Genomic DNA, 16,783 nt, shown 5'->3' with positions numbered 1-16,783 from the left:
CTGGCCCCTTCCTCCGTTGGTGCACAAGGATTTCCCCACTTCTCTTTTCCCTATCTTGGTGGCCCTGCCGCTTTTTTATTTTTATTCTCTTTTTTCACATTTTTATTTATTTCATACAACTCTCTCAACAATTCTTAAGCAATGAATCAGTCCTATCCCAACGTTCTGGACGATTAGCTGCAGACCTTAATGAATGAGATCGGATATCTTTGTCGATAGATCGAGGAAAATGTGCACCACGAGAATATCCTCTAGAACCTAACGAGCATATCTCCTCCACATACTTCGTTAATCATAATTTGACGCATAAATTCTTCATATTTCTCTCTCTGCAATGAGTCTAGAGATGCAGAGAAAAAAAAAAACTGGAGCAATATGAATTTTGTAACATATTGACATAGTACACGTTAAAAATGTATTACATATTCTAAGAAAGCAAAGCAACAAGACTATCATATGTGTTTCTAGTGAAGGACCAATTTGTATATAACGAATTGCAAGGGTTCATAGAATTCCTCTCAAATCAGACAGCGGGGCTGTTGAAAATATTCATAGATGGCAAGTGACAAATGTCTAAAGCACCAAAAGCACATGAAATCCCTCTTCTTTTCTCCTGACACCACTCAGGTCGAATTTTATGATCCCACCCAACTTATAACAGCCATCACATAATCAAGACATAGAAGTAGATTTGTGGAGGATTCAGGACGAGTAGTTTAAATCAAAATTATCTTTACTTGCACCGTGATGAACGGCAGCAGAGATCAAAGGTAAAACCTTCCCATAGTAGTCCAGGACGAGAAACTTCCAATAATGATGCAAAGATGTCACCACCAGCAGTTCAGGTAATAAACATGAGCATGTCAACAACGATCGGACTACACATTTTCTATCTATATCACTGCCGCCAGGAATTGGCTGCAGCACCTGTGCCTACAATTGTTTGAAGTGTTTCTGACAGTCCATTTGATACCCCCGTCCGCATTTACAAAACTACAAGATCTCTTGATGAACTAGAAATTATATATGAACATGCTAGAAATAAATACAACAAAACACACTGACAAGAGACTGATTCACCCAACAGAACCTCAGCCACCTTTTCCTTTTCTAAGTAGGTCCATGCAGCTTTAAAAAGAAAGGTGATAAAGCAGACAAAATTTGATAGTATCTCGCATGAATTAGTAAGAGCAATGTAACAGGACCTGGATGCGTGGGTCAGCAAGTGCATCCTCCAGATGATCCCTGTGACTGGGATGAATTCGCACTGGTGGCCTTCAAGTTCACATCAACCATGTCTTCCTGCTTTGTCGATGAGAGAGTCTCCATCCCTGGCAGTGCAGCAGCAATCTTCCGGAACAATGCCTGAAGTGAGAAAGCAGTTATTTTGTTGCCATTTTTAAGAGAATTAGTTGAAAAAAAAAATGTACCAATATATAAAATGAAAAATCACAAAAACAAAAACAACGAAAGCGACACACTTGGGAAACTGTTAGCTAGAGATTTTTCTTTTGTTCCTAATATATTTAGTGACAGTTATTTCCTTCTTGCTAAACTGGTGTTCCACTACAGATGCACTGGATCAGGTTGGTTCTCAAGACGCACACACTTATTTGCATAAGCAATCCATATTGCTGCACCAACATCATTTTGCAATCCATACGTATCCGTCTCTTGTTCAACATAAGTTCAAGAATTTTTTATCAAGGACAACAAAATTCATATTCCATCTTTAATGCTCTTGATCAGACAGCAAAATTCTGTTAAGCATGCCTCCAAAGCAGTTGAGTGTTGTAGGCAATTTCACGGAGCAGCCTGTTGGAGGTTATGCACCTCCTTAGGCTAGATGTATATAGCAAAGTTTGCAGCAGTATGTTCTCTGATACAAAAGCTGGCATCCTAGTCTGCAGGCCACACTGTCCGCTTCAATGAAAGAGGCAAAAGCAATCTTCTGAGAGAAACACACCTTTACGTTGAAGCCAGCTTTAGCACTTGTTTCAATAAACATGACACCAAGATCTAGTGCTTTGGCTTCTCCTTCCTCTATTGAGACTTGCCTGTTGCATCAACGACAGAACTATAAACAATTAAACAGTCACTAAAAGTAGAGGTACTAGAGAGATTTTGCAATGAAACCTCAGTGTTGCACATATCAGCTCATAGTCCTAGTCAATTTGGATAGACAATTATTATATAAAGGGAATAAAAAAGGGAGGCACAAAGTTGAGCTCTAGTAAACCTGGATGATTAAATCAACATCCTAACTTCCTTGTGAAAGTTTATGCCAGAAAAAGGGGGCAAAAAGAAAATGCTTTTAGAAAGAGACGATTCCACCCATCAAAAACCTAGTATTTTACAATTAAACTATACTTGCATGTAGAATGATGTAAGAACCAGATCTTATAATTGGCATTACAAATAAATTTTCTTTTTCTGCCTCATATAAACTATTGTCAATTCATTGAAATAGTTAACCCTGCAATGATCTAATTCCTAAGTAAACTAGAATAATCAATTGATTTTTGTACAAGCTGTTTCCATAGAAATCTAGAGTTTTTCTCCTTTTGTGTTAATAGCAAAGCAAATCATAAATTCGTATAATTTCTTACAAAAAATTCTTAATTTCTTATCTTACTGGACCAACCTATCCAAACCTAATCTGAATAAAATTAGTGCTGCTTAAATGACCAACATAAGCTGGAAAAATATGCCTTTGTATGTTCTACGGGTCAAAATTTCTAACCAAACACAATAAAGTGTAATAAAAAGTGTAAACACATGAACTGAGCTGTCCAAGAAACACATGCTTATATTTCACAAATACTGTTTGGTCATCTTCAGAACTTTTCACAGAAAACACTTCAGCTTCAGACAAGTTAAATCATTTTCAGAACGTTTGGTAGAAAAGCTTCAGACAATTAACATGGATGTACATCTCGGGAACAAATTCTCAAATGTATTCTGCAGCATGGGTGACGAATGCTATCACATAAAAGCAACACCAAGAGGTTCAAGTGCAATACTGAAGGTGGCTTGGGAAGCAATTTAGCATCGGAAAAAAATGAGAAGCAACAAAGCAGTCCTGTGCCTATGAGATAAAAATTGTACAAACCATCCAGTTCATTGCATCACTCTACCATGCTTATATGCTATGAAAAAAAGTTCTAGCTTATTATAATCTCTGTTGTCAAATAAACTACACAAATTACCCCATAAAATGATTGATGTATATTTTCCCTTTTAAAGGGGAAACCAGGAGAGATGAAATTCCACCTATATCCACGAGCAACCACATTGACTTTAAGCATGCTTGATTCTTCCAAGAGCTCACCATGCATGCAGGATCAAGTGAAACATAAAGAGAAGCAAGGACATACTGAATCTAAAATCTAAATGGTCAGGTAAGAAACATCAGTTAACCCTGCAACACGAATGCTTCTAGAGAACCCTCTCAACTCCAAGGAAGGAACACATCACTCAATCTAGTTTATTTTAGTTTCTTGTATACAGCAAACAGAAAACTACTGGGAGAAAATAAGATGTACAATCACTCGTCTTCTCAGGGACCACCACACCATAAATATCCTAAGAGTCAAAAATTAGCCCTCATCACAAATGAGCAATTTCTCTCCCAATCCTAACAGTCAATGTTACACCTCCAATCTATGTCTAACTCAACTACTATTTTTAATGTCCAGATAATTCTAAAATCCCTTTATCAATTCTATGACCATCAAATGATTATTCGATTAGTCTTCTCACTCTCCTAGATTCCCTTGTTGAACGAACCTATAATAATGTTAAAAAAAAGCAAGGGAGAAAAAAGAGAAAAATCAAAACCTAGCTGTAGCAAGTTGAAAAGATCATCAACTCAAGTAAACATATAACAAGATAATCACTGATTACCTCTTGTCAACAAGGTCAGTTTTGTTCCCAACAAGGACAATGATAACATCACTACCCCTCTCCGAGCGAACCTCCTCAATCCACTTTGAAGTATTTAGGAAAGACTGCCGGCCTGCAATTTTTTTAAGAAAAAGAAGTAATCAGTTAAAAGTTCCCATGTGCAATACAGAATATAATGTATACCTATAGGAGGACAGAATGTACGCTCTCATCTTACGTATGAAATTTGTTAACATGGGTTGTTAAGCATTTTGAAATCAGAGGAAACTAACCTACACTGCCCAAGATAATTTAGACATTGGAAATGGAAATTCTAGATTTTATGAGACAAATTTGCCTAAAACGTAAATGAATCTTGTAAATGCATTAGAGTAGGAAGCATACTTGAGACATCATATACAATGACCGCAACAGAGGAGTCTCGAATGTAGCTCGGAATTAGGCTCCTAAATCTCTCCTGCCCAGCTGTATCCCTGTGGATGATGAAAAGTAAGAGACAAGAATTGCACCCCCCCCCCAAAAAAAAAAAAAAGAAAAAGAGAGAGAGAGAGAGAGAGAGAGAGAGAGAGAGAGAGAGAAAATAATGACGCAATACTGTATAGATGTATGGAATAAAATGACTAGAGTTTCTTGTAGTATTCTCGTGTTAATCATTTTAGACCTGAGCTTACATATGTTCATAAGTCATTCTCTGACCGAAACATGGGTTTACATTATCTTTCCTGTCTCATAATTAATTTACCCATACAATGTTAACCATAACAAGTATTCAATAATCTTTGTGGAAGTCATGGTAAAGTTTTAGAACCAAATATTCAGGAATTGGAGCCCTGACCACGGCTTCTGTTTCCATTATAAAATAAGTAAACAACACAAACACAAGTCCTTTATGGAACTACTTTCTTCACAAATTTCTAGCTTGGCATGTTACAACAGTAACCTGGGGAACTGGATTCATAGGGGTGATATCAATTAATGAAAATGCAATTCAACAAAGAACATAGACATGAGAGTAAAAACTGGACCTCCAATTGAAAATCAAAATATGAAGGCCAATTTTTTTGAAATTAATATATGTTTCTTAAAATTGCTATAAAAGTGAAAGATCTTTTAACTTAAGATCTTACAAGACCTTAATATGTCATAATATCACCTCTCACTGAATTTCACATGGTATTGTAGATCGGTCTGCATACCCAATAAATTAGTAGATCTATGTCATGTTAATTATCCAAGTCCAAAGGAACAAAGTACAGGGTAGAAGAATAAAAATCCTCATAAAATTCTATAAAATATCTTTTCTAGATATCAAAATTCAAAAAAAAAAATAGACCATGATGTAAAGGAAGGTGACAGAAGAGGAAAAACAATATAATCAACTAAAGGTATTTTTATAATTGAAAGCTATGAAATGAGATAATAATATTAACCAAATCAGAATTTGTATGCAGGAATTATTAACGGTGTAAAGGAGCCAAACTCGAGGAAGCTGGGGTCAGTCTGAGCTCGGCTGAATGCTCAAGTAGGAAATCTCAAGCCCAGTTCAGCTTGCTAGAGCACAGCTTGATTGGCTTGTTTAGCATCAAGAGGGGTTGAGAGGGAGGCTGAGGTCACATGGGAGGTGTGGAGACAGAGCAGCCAAGGGCGGTGGGCTGGCACATTAAGACGAGTGCTGGCTTGGAGGATCCCAAGGATGATGCCAGTGTCAAGGGCAGAATAGAAATATATTTTTCATCAAGCAAAGGAGGAAGAAACAGCAGTGGTGGTGATGCGGCCAGAGCAAACAAAAAGGCCAGACTTCAAGATCAAACACAGGGATGTGGTGAAGCTCAGGAGGGCTCTGCCAGATCCAGAAATCCCTGCCATAAGAATGAGAGAGCCAAAGAAGGAAAGGCCGAGGACGGGAAGGAAGAACTAGAGATAAAAGGGAAGTTGGCAGAGTTCTGGCCATGTATCCTTAAAAATTTATAGCCAATCTCAGACAAGATCAATATCTGTGGGTGAGATAACTTATCTTCAATACAGTAGATTCAAAAGGAAAAAAAAGAGAAATGTTTGTATAAATAAGCCACTAATCAATAATTTATACACTAATTTTAGCTTTATAAAATAATATAAGGCATGAAGGGAAGGAAGAACTAGAGATGAGAGATGGTTCTTTCAAGATTAGAGGATTCACTAGGGTTAGGGCTGGTGGTGTTCTGGCCATGTATCCTTAGAAATTTATATCCCATCTCAGCCATTAGATTGAGACCTTATGCTGAGATCTACCTGACATGCACAATTAAAGCAAAGTAAGAACATTATGCTTTTTATGTGAATATAGAAGCATTTCATTAGATAGACGGAATAAGCAATGAAGCCGTGACCCTACCAAAGTTGTAGTCTGACAGTTCGATCTTCAAGGTACATAGTCTTAGACAGAAAATCAATGCCAATTGTAGCCTGTTGATCAAGATAATAGACTTCTAAAAACATCAGTATATAAATAAAAAAATAATACAAGAAATTAAATTCATCTGTTGTACAAGTGTGATAGAACATCAAAATGGCAACAAGAGAGAAAAGATGACAAAGACCAAAGATTACAGACAAAAAAATAAGTCGTACAACAAAATTCTATCCTCGTTTTCTGGACATACACAAAGAGATACATACAATTAGCAGCTCCAAAAAAATTGTCTGTTCATCTCTAGTAATTTTGTAAAGGGCAGCTAGTATGTTTACAGAATTCAAAGGTACCATCTAAACTTTTTTCAAGAGCTACAGAATATTAATGAGAACTGTATTACAGCTCACTTCGAAGGACAACCAATAATTTCAAACTATAATTTTCATAATTTCTTCAGGGGATTTATTAATTATCACCAAGTAACAACAGGAGGGAAAAAAAGTCCTGATACATGCTGGTTTCTTTTTTTCGCCCACATAATGACGGTGTTCATCACGCTCTGCAATGCATTATATTTTATATAACTGGATAAAGTATCTTCGACGACAAACCTAGAATGATGGTCGGGCGGTACTTCAGGGCATCAAGACAACGAAGATACAACACAAAATTCCCCAAAATAGTATTCAACTCTACTTAAATCTTGCTATACCCGCAAACGATTAGGCCTTGGCTTGTTGTACCTTGGGGATTTTTTATCAGTTGGCATCATTCCAAGAACGGGCAATTCATGAGGTTCATCTCATATGTGCAACTGTCCATAATAAAAGACTACATAAATGATATGATGAGCCGAAAACGATTCCTGAAGACCTTGATCCAATCCTACTACAATCAATCGGGCAAACTCTGAAACAAAAGTGCCACACCAATACAGAACAGAACACCTCGATCCAAAGCTTATCAATATCACCAAACCCTAGACGAGAAGACCGATTACCAAGTAAAGAAATCCCATGAGATCTACACTTCTCCGGCGCAAAATAAATCACGAAGAAAGTGAAAATGAAAAGGAAAAAAAAATTCAAACCCTAGATCATGGATGATGGATCGAGGAACGGGATCTACCTGGTAGGTGTTGTCGAACTTATCGTACATGAATCTAGTGATGATGCTGGTCTTCCCCACCGACTGATCCCCCAAGAACACCAGCTTATACTTGGCGAGGGCGGAGACCGGAGCCATCGCCGAAGCGAGAGAGAGCTCTCGACGGAATCGGAAGCACGGAGAGGAGAGCGAGAAGAGATCTCGAGAGAGTGGGGGCCTTCGGGCGAGAAGCACCAGCAGCCAACAGGATTTCTGAAGGTTCCACTTTGTCTTCGTTGGCTTCTTTATAGTTTTTTCTACTTCAAAATTCGTTCTGTGGGCAAGGAAAACCGATCCGGTTGCAGGGAGGTGAACTCCGCGCGGGCACGCAGCCCATCACCAGCCGCTGGTTTGGTGCACGATACGTATTTAATGAGCAAGGCTCCTCCAAACTAACTGTCGTTATTGACTGTACGTACATACTCCGTACGTAGGTATGTATGTATACACACAAACATATATATATATATATGTGTGTGTGTGTGTAAAGTGTATATACATACATACATACAGACATATATATATATTTTTTATTTAAAAATTTTATTTTTTTTATTTATGCATTAAGGCTTCCAAATGTATTTATCTTGGGGCCTTTCAGTTCACCTTTGACCTCCAAATGCATTGAGTTGCTGTGGTAAGATTTCACTTGCATTAACAAAGTTTATGAAATAAAAGATGATATCAAGCATATCTTAAAATAATAGTATAAGATGTTTGCAATTATACTTTTTTTTTTTTTTTTGGTACAACGGCAGTTCACATCCTACGGGTGTGGACACGACCAAAAAAACCAGAAAACAAGGCAGAAAAAATAAACCGGCAATCTGTCACCCCCAACCACACAAAACCACCAGAGTGGTGGGTTGCATAGGAGGCAACCCAATCAGTTGCTCCATTCGCTTCTCTGTAGGTATATGTAGCCTGCTGGGCAACACACACATGCAGCAGTCTGCAAATATCGAGAAGCAGTGGCCTACCCTCTCTCGCACGCCCCCGGCCTCGGATCCCGTCGATCACCGTAGCCGAGTTGCCCTCAAGAATAAACCGATCTGCACCCAAGGTCCGATGGGCAAAAAAGATGCCCTCCCAGGCCGCTCTAAGCTCAGCACACACCACCGAGGTGTCGAAGATCCGCTGACCTCCTGCTGCTACTAGTCTGGACTCATGATCTCTGATGACAAAAGCTGCACCTCCACATCTCCCATCGTCCAATACACTGCCATCAAAATTCACCTTTAGGAAGCCAGGGAGTGGGGGCACCCAAGATACGCACACAAACCCGGGCACTATAAGAGCAGGAGGGGGGCCCAGGTGTCCCTAGTCAGGCCAGAGGGTGAAATCTCAGCAGCAGTGGTGAACTCTGAAGCATGCAATAAAGCTTTGATTGCCACCACTCTCGGGGGCATACTGCTGCTATCAAAAACCCGGGCGTTCCTGTCCAACCACACATGGTAGGCCGCCCGAGAGCCTCTCTCCTCCAGTCCGGGACCAGATGCCGACTCCTCCAAAAAGAGCAGGAACTCCACAGTGGACGACCACCTCTGCCCATGGACAAACTGAATCCCTGCACTCCTCCATACCTGACTGGCTCGTGGACACTCAATCAGCACATGGTATATGGTCTCCTCCACCTCCGGACAAACTCCACATGCTGAGGAGACCCTCACCCCCTGCCCCACTAGAAAGCTCCTCGTTTGCAATTATACCATCGCCAACTCTTTTTCAGCATGAATTTCAACCAGGTAAATGCTTTACATACCCCATAGTTTTTTTATAAACAACTAAGCTAAAAGTAATGGACAATAGAAAGGCTGTAGGAGCAAGCCTCTAAATCAGTCTTTATGTCACTAACCAGCAAAACTTCTTTTCTTAAATCTAAAATGATAGCTTTGAGCAGTGTTAAAAATGAAAAGCTTAAGCGCGGATGCTGCATGACATGATCAAATGAAACTGGTCGCACCTTCCAATCATCTAACCTTATAATTTGCTCCACAGATTAAACTGATTCACTTGCAACTGCAATTTATGTGTATTTTTTGGATACAATGGAACTTTATCATGTATTTATATACATGTCTATGTATATATAGGTATGTGTCTCTGTCTATACACATTAGTGTGAGTATTGCTATGGATCACTTGTTAATGGTGGCTATTCAGTTTGCCTGTGGCATTTGAGGATTAATACAGCAGCTCGGATCAATATGTTTGAATGAATCGAACTGTGATCAATAACGAATAGGTTTTCAACACCCAAAAAAAAGAATAATTTCTAACTTCTTTCTCGACATGGCAAGTGTAGCAGTCCAACAAGGCAAAAACCTGGCAAGCGGAGGGACAAAAACCCTTCTCTCAAAGAAAACATAAGTCAGAACAAGGGTTTTAGGCGGCTGGATTGCTGCCTCTCGACCTGAGGAGGCGGCGAAGCCCGAAGGGAAAGTAAAATGAAGTGGTTTAAGCCCGCTGCACGGCTAGGCTAGGCTAGGGTTTCGCCTCCACGCGATGTATCGTCACCTCCGCCTCCGCCTCCGCTGCCGCCGCCTCCTCTCCACCTCCGCTGCCGCCTCCTCTCCACCTGCACAGTCGGCTCCTCTCCTTTTCCGCCACCGTCCCATCTCCTCTCTTTCTTCTCCGCCCCATCCCCAGTCCCTCTCCCCTAGCCCTCCCCGCTACCTCCCCCCCGATCCCGATGACCCCTCCACCCTCCTCCGCGAGGACCCCATCTCACTCTGCGCTTCCCTCTGGATCGACAACTTCCGCGACCCCTCCGCCACGGCCTCCTCCCTCTCCCCCCACCTCCGCCGCCTCGAGCTCTGGGTGCTCGCATACCAGAAGGCTTACGCCGACGAGACGGGTTCCTACCTTCCCAAGTCCTCCGTCTCCCGCCCCGCCCTCGAATCCCTCCTCGCCCTCCGCAACGCCGTCCTCGACGGCCGCTTCCGCTGGGGCGCCCGCCTGGACCTCTTCATTCGCTCCCCCCGCGACAAGACCGACCCCTCCTCCCTCTCCAAGCGCAAGCTCCGCGCCCTCCTCACCTCCACCCAGCCCCCGCCCTTCCAGGACTGCATCGTCCAAGAAGTCCTGCTCATGATCCTCGAGCCCATCTACGAGGCCCGCTTTTCTCAGAAATCTTTCGCCTTCCGCCCCGGCCGCAGCCCCCACGCCGTCATCCGCACCATCCGCCGCAGCTTCGCTGGCTACCTCTGGTACATCAAGGGCGACCTCAGCACCATTCTCGACGGGGTCAAGCCTGCGCTGATCATCAATGCGTTGATTCGGGACGTCAGGGATAAGAAAGTGGTGGACTTGATCAAGTCGGCACTCACTACCCCGGTGATCACTGGCCGCCCCATGGACGAGGAGGCTGCCAGGAAGAAAAAGAAGAAGAGGAAGTATCAGAAGAAGCGGGTCTTGGCCGAGGACGAGCCGAAGCCCGACCCCTACTGGCTCCAAACCTTTTTTGGCTTTGCCCCTGAAGAGGCCGAGAAGCTCCCCGATTGGGGCCACTGCGGGGTTTTGAGCCCCTTGCTTGCAAATGTGTATCTTGATGAGCTTGACAAGTGGATGGAGGAGAAGATCAAGGAGTTCTACCGGCCTTCGAAGTCTGATGTTATATGGACCGGCGGTGAAGAGCAGGGGAACACGTCATGGCCGGAGTTTGTCCCGACCAGCGGGCCTGACAAGACCCGGAAGACGGACTACGTTCGATATGGTGGGCACTTCTTGATCGGGGTCAGGGGGCCTCGGGCAGATGCTGCAGTGCTTAGAAAGCAGTTGATTGAATTCTGTGACCAGAGGTACCAGCTAAAATTAGACAATGAGAGCCTCCCGATCGAGCACATCACCAAGGGGATCATGTTTCTTGACCATGTGCTGTGCCGCCGAGTGGTGTATCCAACGCTGAGGTACACGGCGACTGGTGGGAAGATCATCAGCGAGAAGGGTGTAGGAACACTATTATCGGTCACTGCTAGCCTGAAGCAGTGTATCAAGCAGTTTAGGAAGTTGGAGTTCTTGAAGGGTGATCGGGACCCTGATCCACAGCCCTGTTTCAGGATGTTCCATGCCACACAGGCGCACACAAATGCCCAGATGAACAAGTTCTTGCAAACTATCGTGGAATGGTATCGGTATGCCGATAATCGCAAGAAAGTTGTGAACTTTTGTTCTTATATCATAAGGGGATCCTTGGCAAAGCTATATGCTGCCAAGTACAAGCTGCGGTCGAGGGCAAAGGTGTACAAAATTGCATCGAGGAATCTCAGTCGGCCATTGAAGGAAAAGAAGGGGCAGTCACCCGAGTACCATAATTTGTTGCGGATGGGTCTGGTGGATTCAATTGATGGGCTTCAGTACACTCGGATGTCTCTGGTGCCTGAGACGGATTACACCCCATTTCCAGGTGGCTGGAGGCCGGATCATGAGAAGGTTTTGTTGGAGTATATAAGGCTTGAGGACCCAAGGACTCTTGAAGAGCAGAGGAATTGTCTTAGGAAGCAGGGCCTTGTTACCCCGCAAGATTATGTTTCAGTGCTCGTTTGGAACTACAAGAAGAGTGCTCTTGTCTTGCCTCCTCTGGAGGAGAATGATGCCCAAAGAGCTAAAGAAGAGTTATTGGGATCAAATAGGGATGAAATCAAGGATAAGATAGGAGAAGGCGAAGAGAATGGAGGTGTCTTACAGGCTGCACAGATGTGAGGGTGTGAGGGTGATTGGCTATTGCTCTGTGTGTTTCTGTTGAGTGTGAAAATAGGAGAAGAGCATGACACAGTTTCTGAGTTGTATTCTGATTGGCAACCAACAATTCTACCTATAAATTATATATTAGGGTAGTCTGTACATTTGCAAAATGTATCACTAAAATCTGTTGGAGAAAATAATATTCATTAACTTACTTGGTTAAAAAAGAATGCTTCCAAGGTCTTTCTCCAACGAACTACCATTCACAAATATCCCCATGTGGAGCTTATAACTTTGATTCTGTAATGGTATTTATTGATCAGAGTGCTAATTCAAGAAACAGTCAGCCACAAATACTAGCCCACTGGTCTGTACATGGCAAAGATGAGAGCGAAGCTGAAGCCACTTCGTCAAGGTATGCTCTTTACTTTTCAAAGTTTCAGAATCTATACTTACAATACCTTAAGCTACTAAATTTCCATCCTTTTCTTCCTCGGGATAGCACTATTTTCTTTTCTTAGTGAAAGTATCTAGAGGATTTGCTTTAATGATGATGAAGTATTAAAACCTACTTATCCATTTGAAAATCTTATGGAACCATACAAACTTAATATGGATGTGTAAGAAACATCATATATCATATTGTGCCCAAGCTGCTTTATTAATCCAGTTAAAGAATGTTGGAAACATGCACCAGTATAAAGATGAAGATTGCTATAGGGATAAGAGTATTGCTTCAAATCCAATACATGATGAGTTTGTAGATGTTGCAGTCGATTATAATTCTGTCACATCAGTGAATTCTCAAGTATTATCAGCTGTGTTCTTTCCAAATATCTCCAACATTATTATAAAGGCCTTTCTTATAAAAGATCGTTGTTGTATATCTGCTTGTGTTTGTCTTGATTGTAGATCTCAATGAATATATGGTTCATGATCAAAGCAAGACAACTCAAAACACGTGTTTAAGTGTGGTTGACATTTTGCATTGAAGATGCATGCTATATATCTCATTACTTTGTTTGATCAAGGAAAGTTTTTTTTTTCTTGTAACCATATTAGGCTTTGAAATTATTTTGCAACTCTTGTATTTGCTGTCATATAAGTGCATCACTTTAAGTCCAGAAACCTCATTAGGTCCAAGAACAAAGTTACCAATGATCTTTGCACAACATAGTCATTGTAGCCCAGAAAATCAAGATTGTGCTTATAGTTCTGTGCTGCATACTAATTTCAGCTAATCTGTGTGTATGCGTATCAAAGAAAATTTCCAAGGGGAGTTCACTAAATTCTTTTACAGGTTCAGTTCTTGCCCTTTTCATATTTGTTGGAGTGATTTTTGTATCTTACATGCTTTTGGAAAAGGTTACAACTTAACTTTTAAGACAAACTAGTAGTTCTTATGTTGTTTGATCAAGGATTGGAGACGAGCGACTGGAGAAAGTTTTTGCATATTGTTTTGGTAGCATTTTAGAGGGTTCTAATTGGCTCAGTTGGTAAAGTCACTGGATGTTTAATATCAGTGGCCCGGTTCAAATCCTGCTCTCGCCCAATTTAGCTGAGCTTCCTCCCATCCTAGTTCTTAAAAAAACAAATGGAAAGAGGGAAAAAATTAATGGGATTGGTGTTACAAAGTCTTGCTTTGTTAATGTGGAGTTGTGGGAATCTTTGAATTTGTTAGGATTGTTGGTTTCTAATGTTATCTTTCTTCATGGAAATCGATGGTTTGAAGCTTTAATGTTTGCTGTTTTGTAAGGTACAAGCTGTTGCTTGTGGATTCAAATCGCTTAGATTTGCCACCCTATTCTTGGCCAGTAAAGTATACACAGACGCACACACATAAAGGGAGGGAAGACCCATTTGTAGTTATTACCCAGGTCCAAAAATCAGGAGTGCACCACCAAAGACTAAACCAGGAACATCATCCCAAGAGAGGAGGGGATTGATAGTTGGGCATCACCTAGGACACATTTGAGTTGATTGTTATAAATTGCGGAACCTGTCATAAGTCCATCTATTGATAGCCATGGTAAGTGCCATTACTCAGTAATGGCCTAGGCATTTTGGGATCCTGAGAGGGTAGCACCGAGGACAGACCATACACACGTGCATACAGGATGCGCGTGCACGCACACACATTGGCTGCCCTAGGACTGGGGTCCTTGCCATTGCACTTGTCAACCGAAGCGTTTTACCATTTCACCAAGCAATAGCCCCATTATTGATAGCCATAATATCTCATGCAATTATATACATATTCGTCATATAGCATCTACCAAGAGTATGGATTTAAAGCATGCCACACACACACACGGTGGTTGTTGCCACAGGACTCAGGCCCTTGCCATTGTGTTTGTCAACCTAAGCATTGTACCATTGCCCCAAGCAATGGCCCCATTATTGATAGCCATGGTATCGCATGCAATTATACACATAGTCATCATATAGCATCTACCAAGAATATGGATTTAAGGCATGCGTCTGCTTGTTACAATGTATAACATAGTCTGCAACTCTACATGATTTTCTGTGAACAAAAGTAGGTGGGGGTTCAGGAGAGGAAGTTGTAAAGGTCAGTTATTAAAAGTCTTTTGAAGGTAAATGATTAATAATAGTCTATATGAAAGAAAATAACCTTCTAAGAAATGCTTTTCTATTTTCCCATGTTTACATATTCAGTAAATTGTTAGTGATCATATCAAGATATTAACTTGCTCTGGCACCCTTTGAGGAAGATACGATTTTGATCTGTGGTCAATCGTAATCTTGTTTCCCTCAACTGTTACAGAATCGTGTCTCCTATTTTGCATCTGTAGCACTTTCAAACTGCTATACAAATTTTTTTCAAACACAGCATATTTATCTCCATTATATTGTTTCCTTGACTCTTGTTCTTCTGGTCTGAAGCTTCATGAAGAAAAATAAAGAGATGATGAGTGAAGATGGAATAGGTTGGTTTCTGGTGCGGACAAAATTTCAGAATAGTTCCATAGGGTTTATTTTATATTTTTGTAAAGATTGTGTAATGATCCAAAACTAATGCGAATGAAAAGAATTTCTAAATTAGATTTCTGAACTATGTTATAAAATGTGAATTTGTATTTGTTATGGATATACTTGTTACTGTAGATGTATATAAAGAAATTTGTGAGCGGGATATTGAGGTTAGGAGGCAATATATATAGTGGGCATTTGATCCAAGTGGGGTTGCATTCCTTTCATTTTTGTAACCAGCATTTCCTTATTTCTTCAATATCAGTATGTATTTGACTTTTGGTAATTGATTCCACTCGCTTCTGTTTTCCTCTTTGTAGGATCTGCATATTTTCCTTTCCTCTTAGTATCCTTTTAATCTTTGATCCTTTGTGCTTCTTAACCTGCTGCCGTTGTTAGCCATGCAACAATATGTTGAAAGGTGATGATACCTAAATTTTTTCCCACATATGAAAAACAATTTATTATAATTTCAAATCATCTCATCATTATATAAATAGGTATGGTGCTTATTTTGCATTTCCTACCATTTTGCCTCTTGAATAAGCTGAAAAATCATGTCATTTTCTCTCTTCATTGTTTTCTAATTCCTGCCTTTTTTTCGTCTTCTTTTTCAGTACTTGTGGCCTTGTTTGGATTTTGAATTTCCTGTAACGGCCTTGCGGAAAGTGGAAGGAATTAAATTTTTAGTTAAATTGTTATTCCTACCTGAAGTCACTCCCTCTGCACAAGGACTAGTGTTGTTATTGCAGTTTTCCACTGACCAAATTTTTGTGGCCGGACTTAGCAGAACTAAAGCAGCACTTGCAAGAACATATAATTGTAATCAGCTGCTTGTCATGCTGCTGTTGGTTTGAAGCTAATGCAACTCGAGCATAGTTCTCTGATTGCATAGTGATTTTTCTTTTCCTCTGTCTCTCTCTTTTTACTTTTTTTGGGGGGCTGCTTTTCTGCTGAGCGACATTGTACTCCTGTGTCATCAAGGTCTTCAATATATGCTTAAATAGAAGCATATATCCAGAATTATTCTTGCTTTATCGGAGTTTGACACAATGAAAATTATTTGAGCATAATTGCAAGGAAGAAAGTGCACTAATTTCCTGTCGATGAATGTGCTATTTTGGTTGGATGTATGGTGTGCTTTGAAGTCCAATTATTCTAGATAAGGGCGAAAATTTGGATACATATATAAATTTGAGCATCCAACTAATATACGTATTTTTATCCATATTTATTAATGACAAATAGATTCGGATGTAGATAGATAACTATATGATGTATATTTGAATATCCATGCTTGTTTGTGATCTTATTTAATCTTATATCGCACTTGTGAATTTTTAAAGAAAAGAAATGACTATATTAATATGTTGTTAATTTATCTTTTATTGAAGGATAATCATTGATTTTATGCTCACAAAATTTAAATGGTTTATATTTGTGTTTATATCCGATATGTATTTGTATCTGTTTGAAAAAATATAGGTATAAATTTTTATCTAATCAATATTTATATTCATATTCGTAGAGCTTAATGCATACGGAAACTATGCACTAATATCTAATCTGTATTCAATCCATTTTCAGCTCTAATTTTGAGCATGCTTATTTTTTCAGCTAGCTTATTCGTCCAAAATCTCCAGAGTAGAGAAAAAGAGCAGG

General features: G+C 40.4%; 2 protein-coding genes across 3 annotated transcripts; one reads left to right on the top strand and one right to left on the bottom strand.

Moving 5' to 3' along the window:
* Positions 1–771: 771 nt before the first annotated feature.
* LOC113462560 (ras-related protein RABH1b-like) lies at positions 772–7,781 on the bottom strand. Its single transcript, XM_039126523.1, has 6 exons — positions 7,427–7,781; positions 6,281–6,351; positions 4,291–4,379; positions 3,907–4,018; positions 1,967–2,057; positions 772–1,365 (listed from the first exon to the last, which is right to left on the bottom strand). Exons 1-6 carry the CDS (start codon positions 7,541–7,543, stop codon positions 1,219–1,221), a joined length of 627 nt encoding a protein of 208 aa, XP_038982451.1. The 5' UTR covers positions 7,544–7,781; the 3' UTR covers positions 772–1,218.
* A 1,926-nt stretch (positions 7,782–9,707) lies between these two features.
* On the top strand, positions 9,708–16,180 carry LOC103704634 (nuclear intron maturase 2, mitochondrial). 2 transcript variants are annotated; one of them, XM_008787999.4, is made up of 2 exons: positions 9,708–12,542; positions 15,739–16,180. In XM_008787999.4, exon 1 carries the CDS (start codon positions 9,950–9,952, stop codon positions 12,143–12,145), a length of 2,196 nt encoding a protein of 731 aa, XP_008786221.1. In that variant the 5' UTR covers positions 9,708–9,949; the 3' UTR covers positions 12,146–12,542; positions 15,739–16,180. The 2 variants fall into 2 exon arrangements, with proteins under 2 accessions (XP_008786221.1, XP_026659464.1); XM_026803663.2 differs by lacking the exon at positions 15,739–16,180 and adding an exon at positions 15,035–15,206.
* Positions 16,181–16,783: the final 603 nt, after the last annotated feature.

The sequence above is a fragment of the Phoenix dactylifera genome, chromosome 5, assembly GCF_009389715.1.
Source record: "Phoenix dactylifera cultivar Barhee BC4 chromosome 5, palm_55x_up_171113_PBpolish2nd_filt_p, whole genome shotgun sequence".
NCBI lineage: Eukaryota > Viridiplantae > Streptophyta > Magnoliopsida > Arecales > Arecaceae > Phoenix > Phoenix dactylifera.
This window is presented reverse-complemented; position numbering and strand designations above follow the sequence as displayed.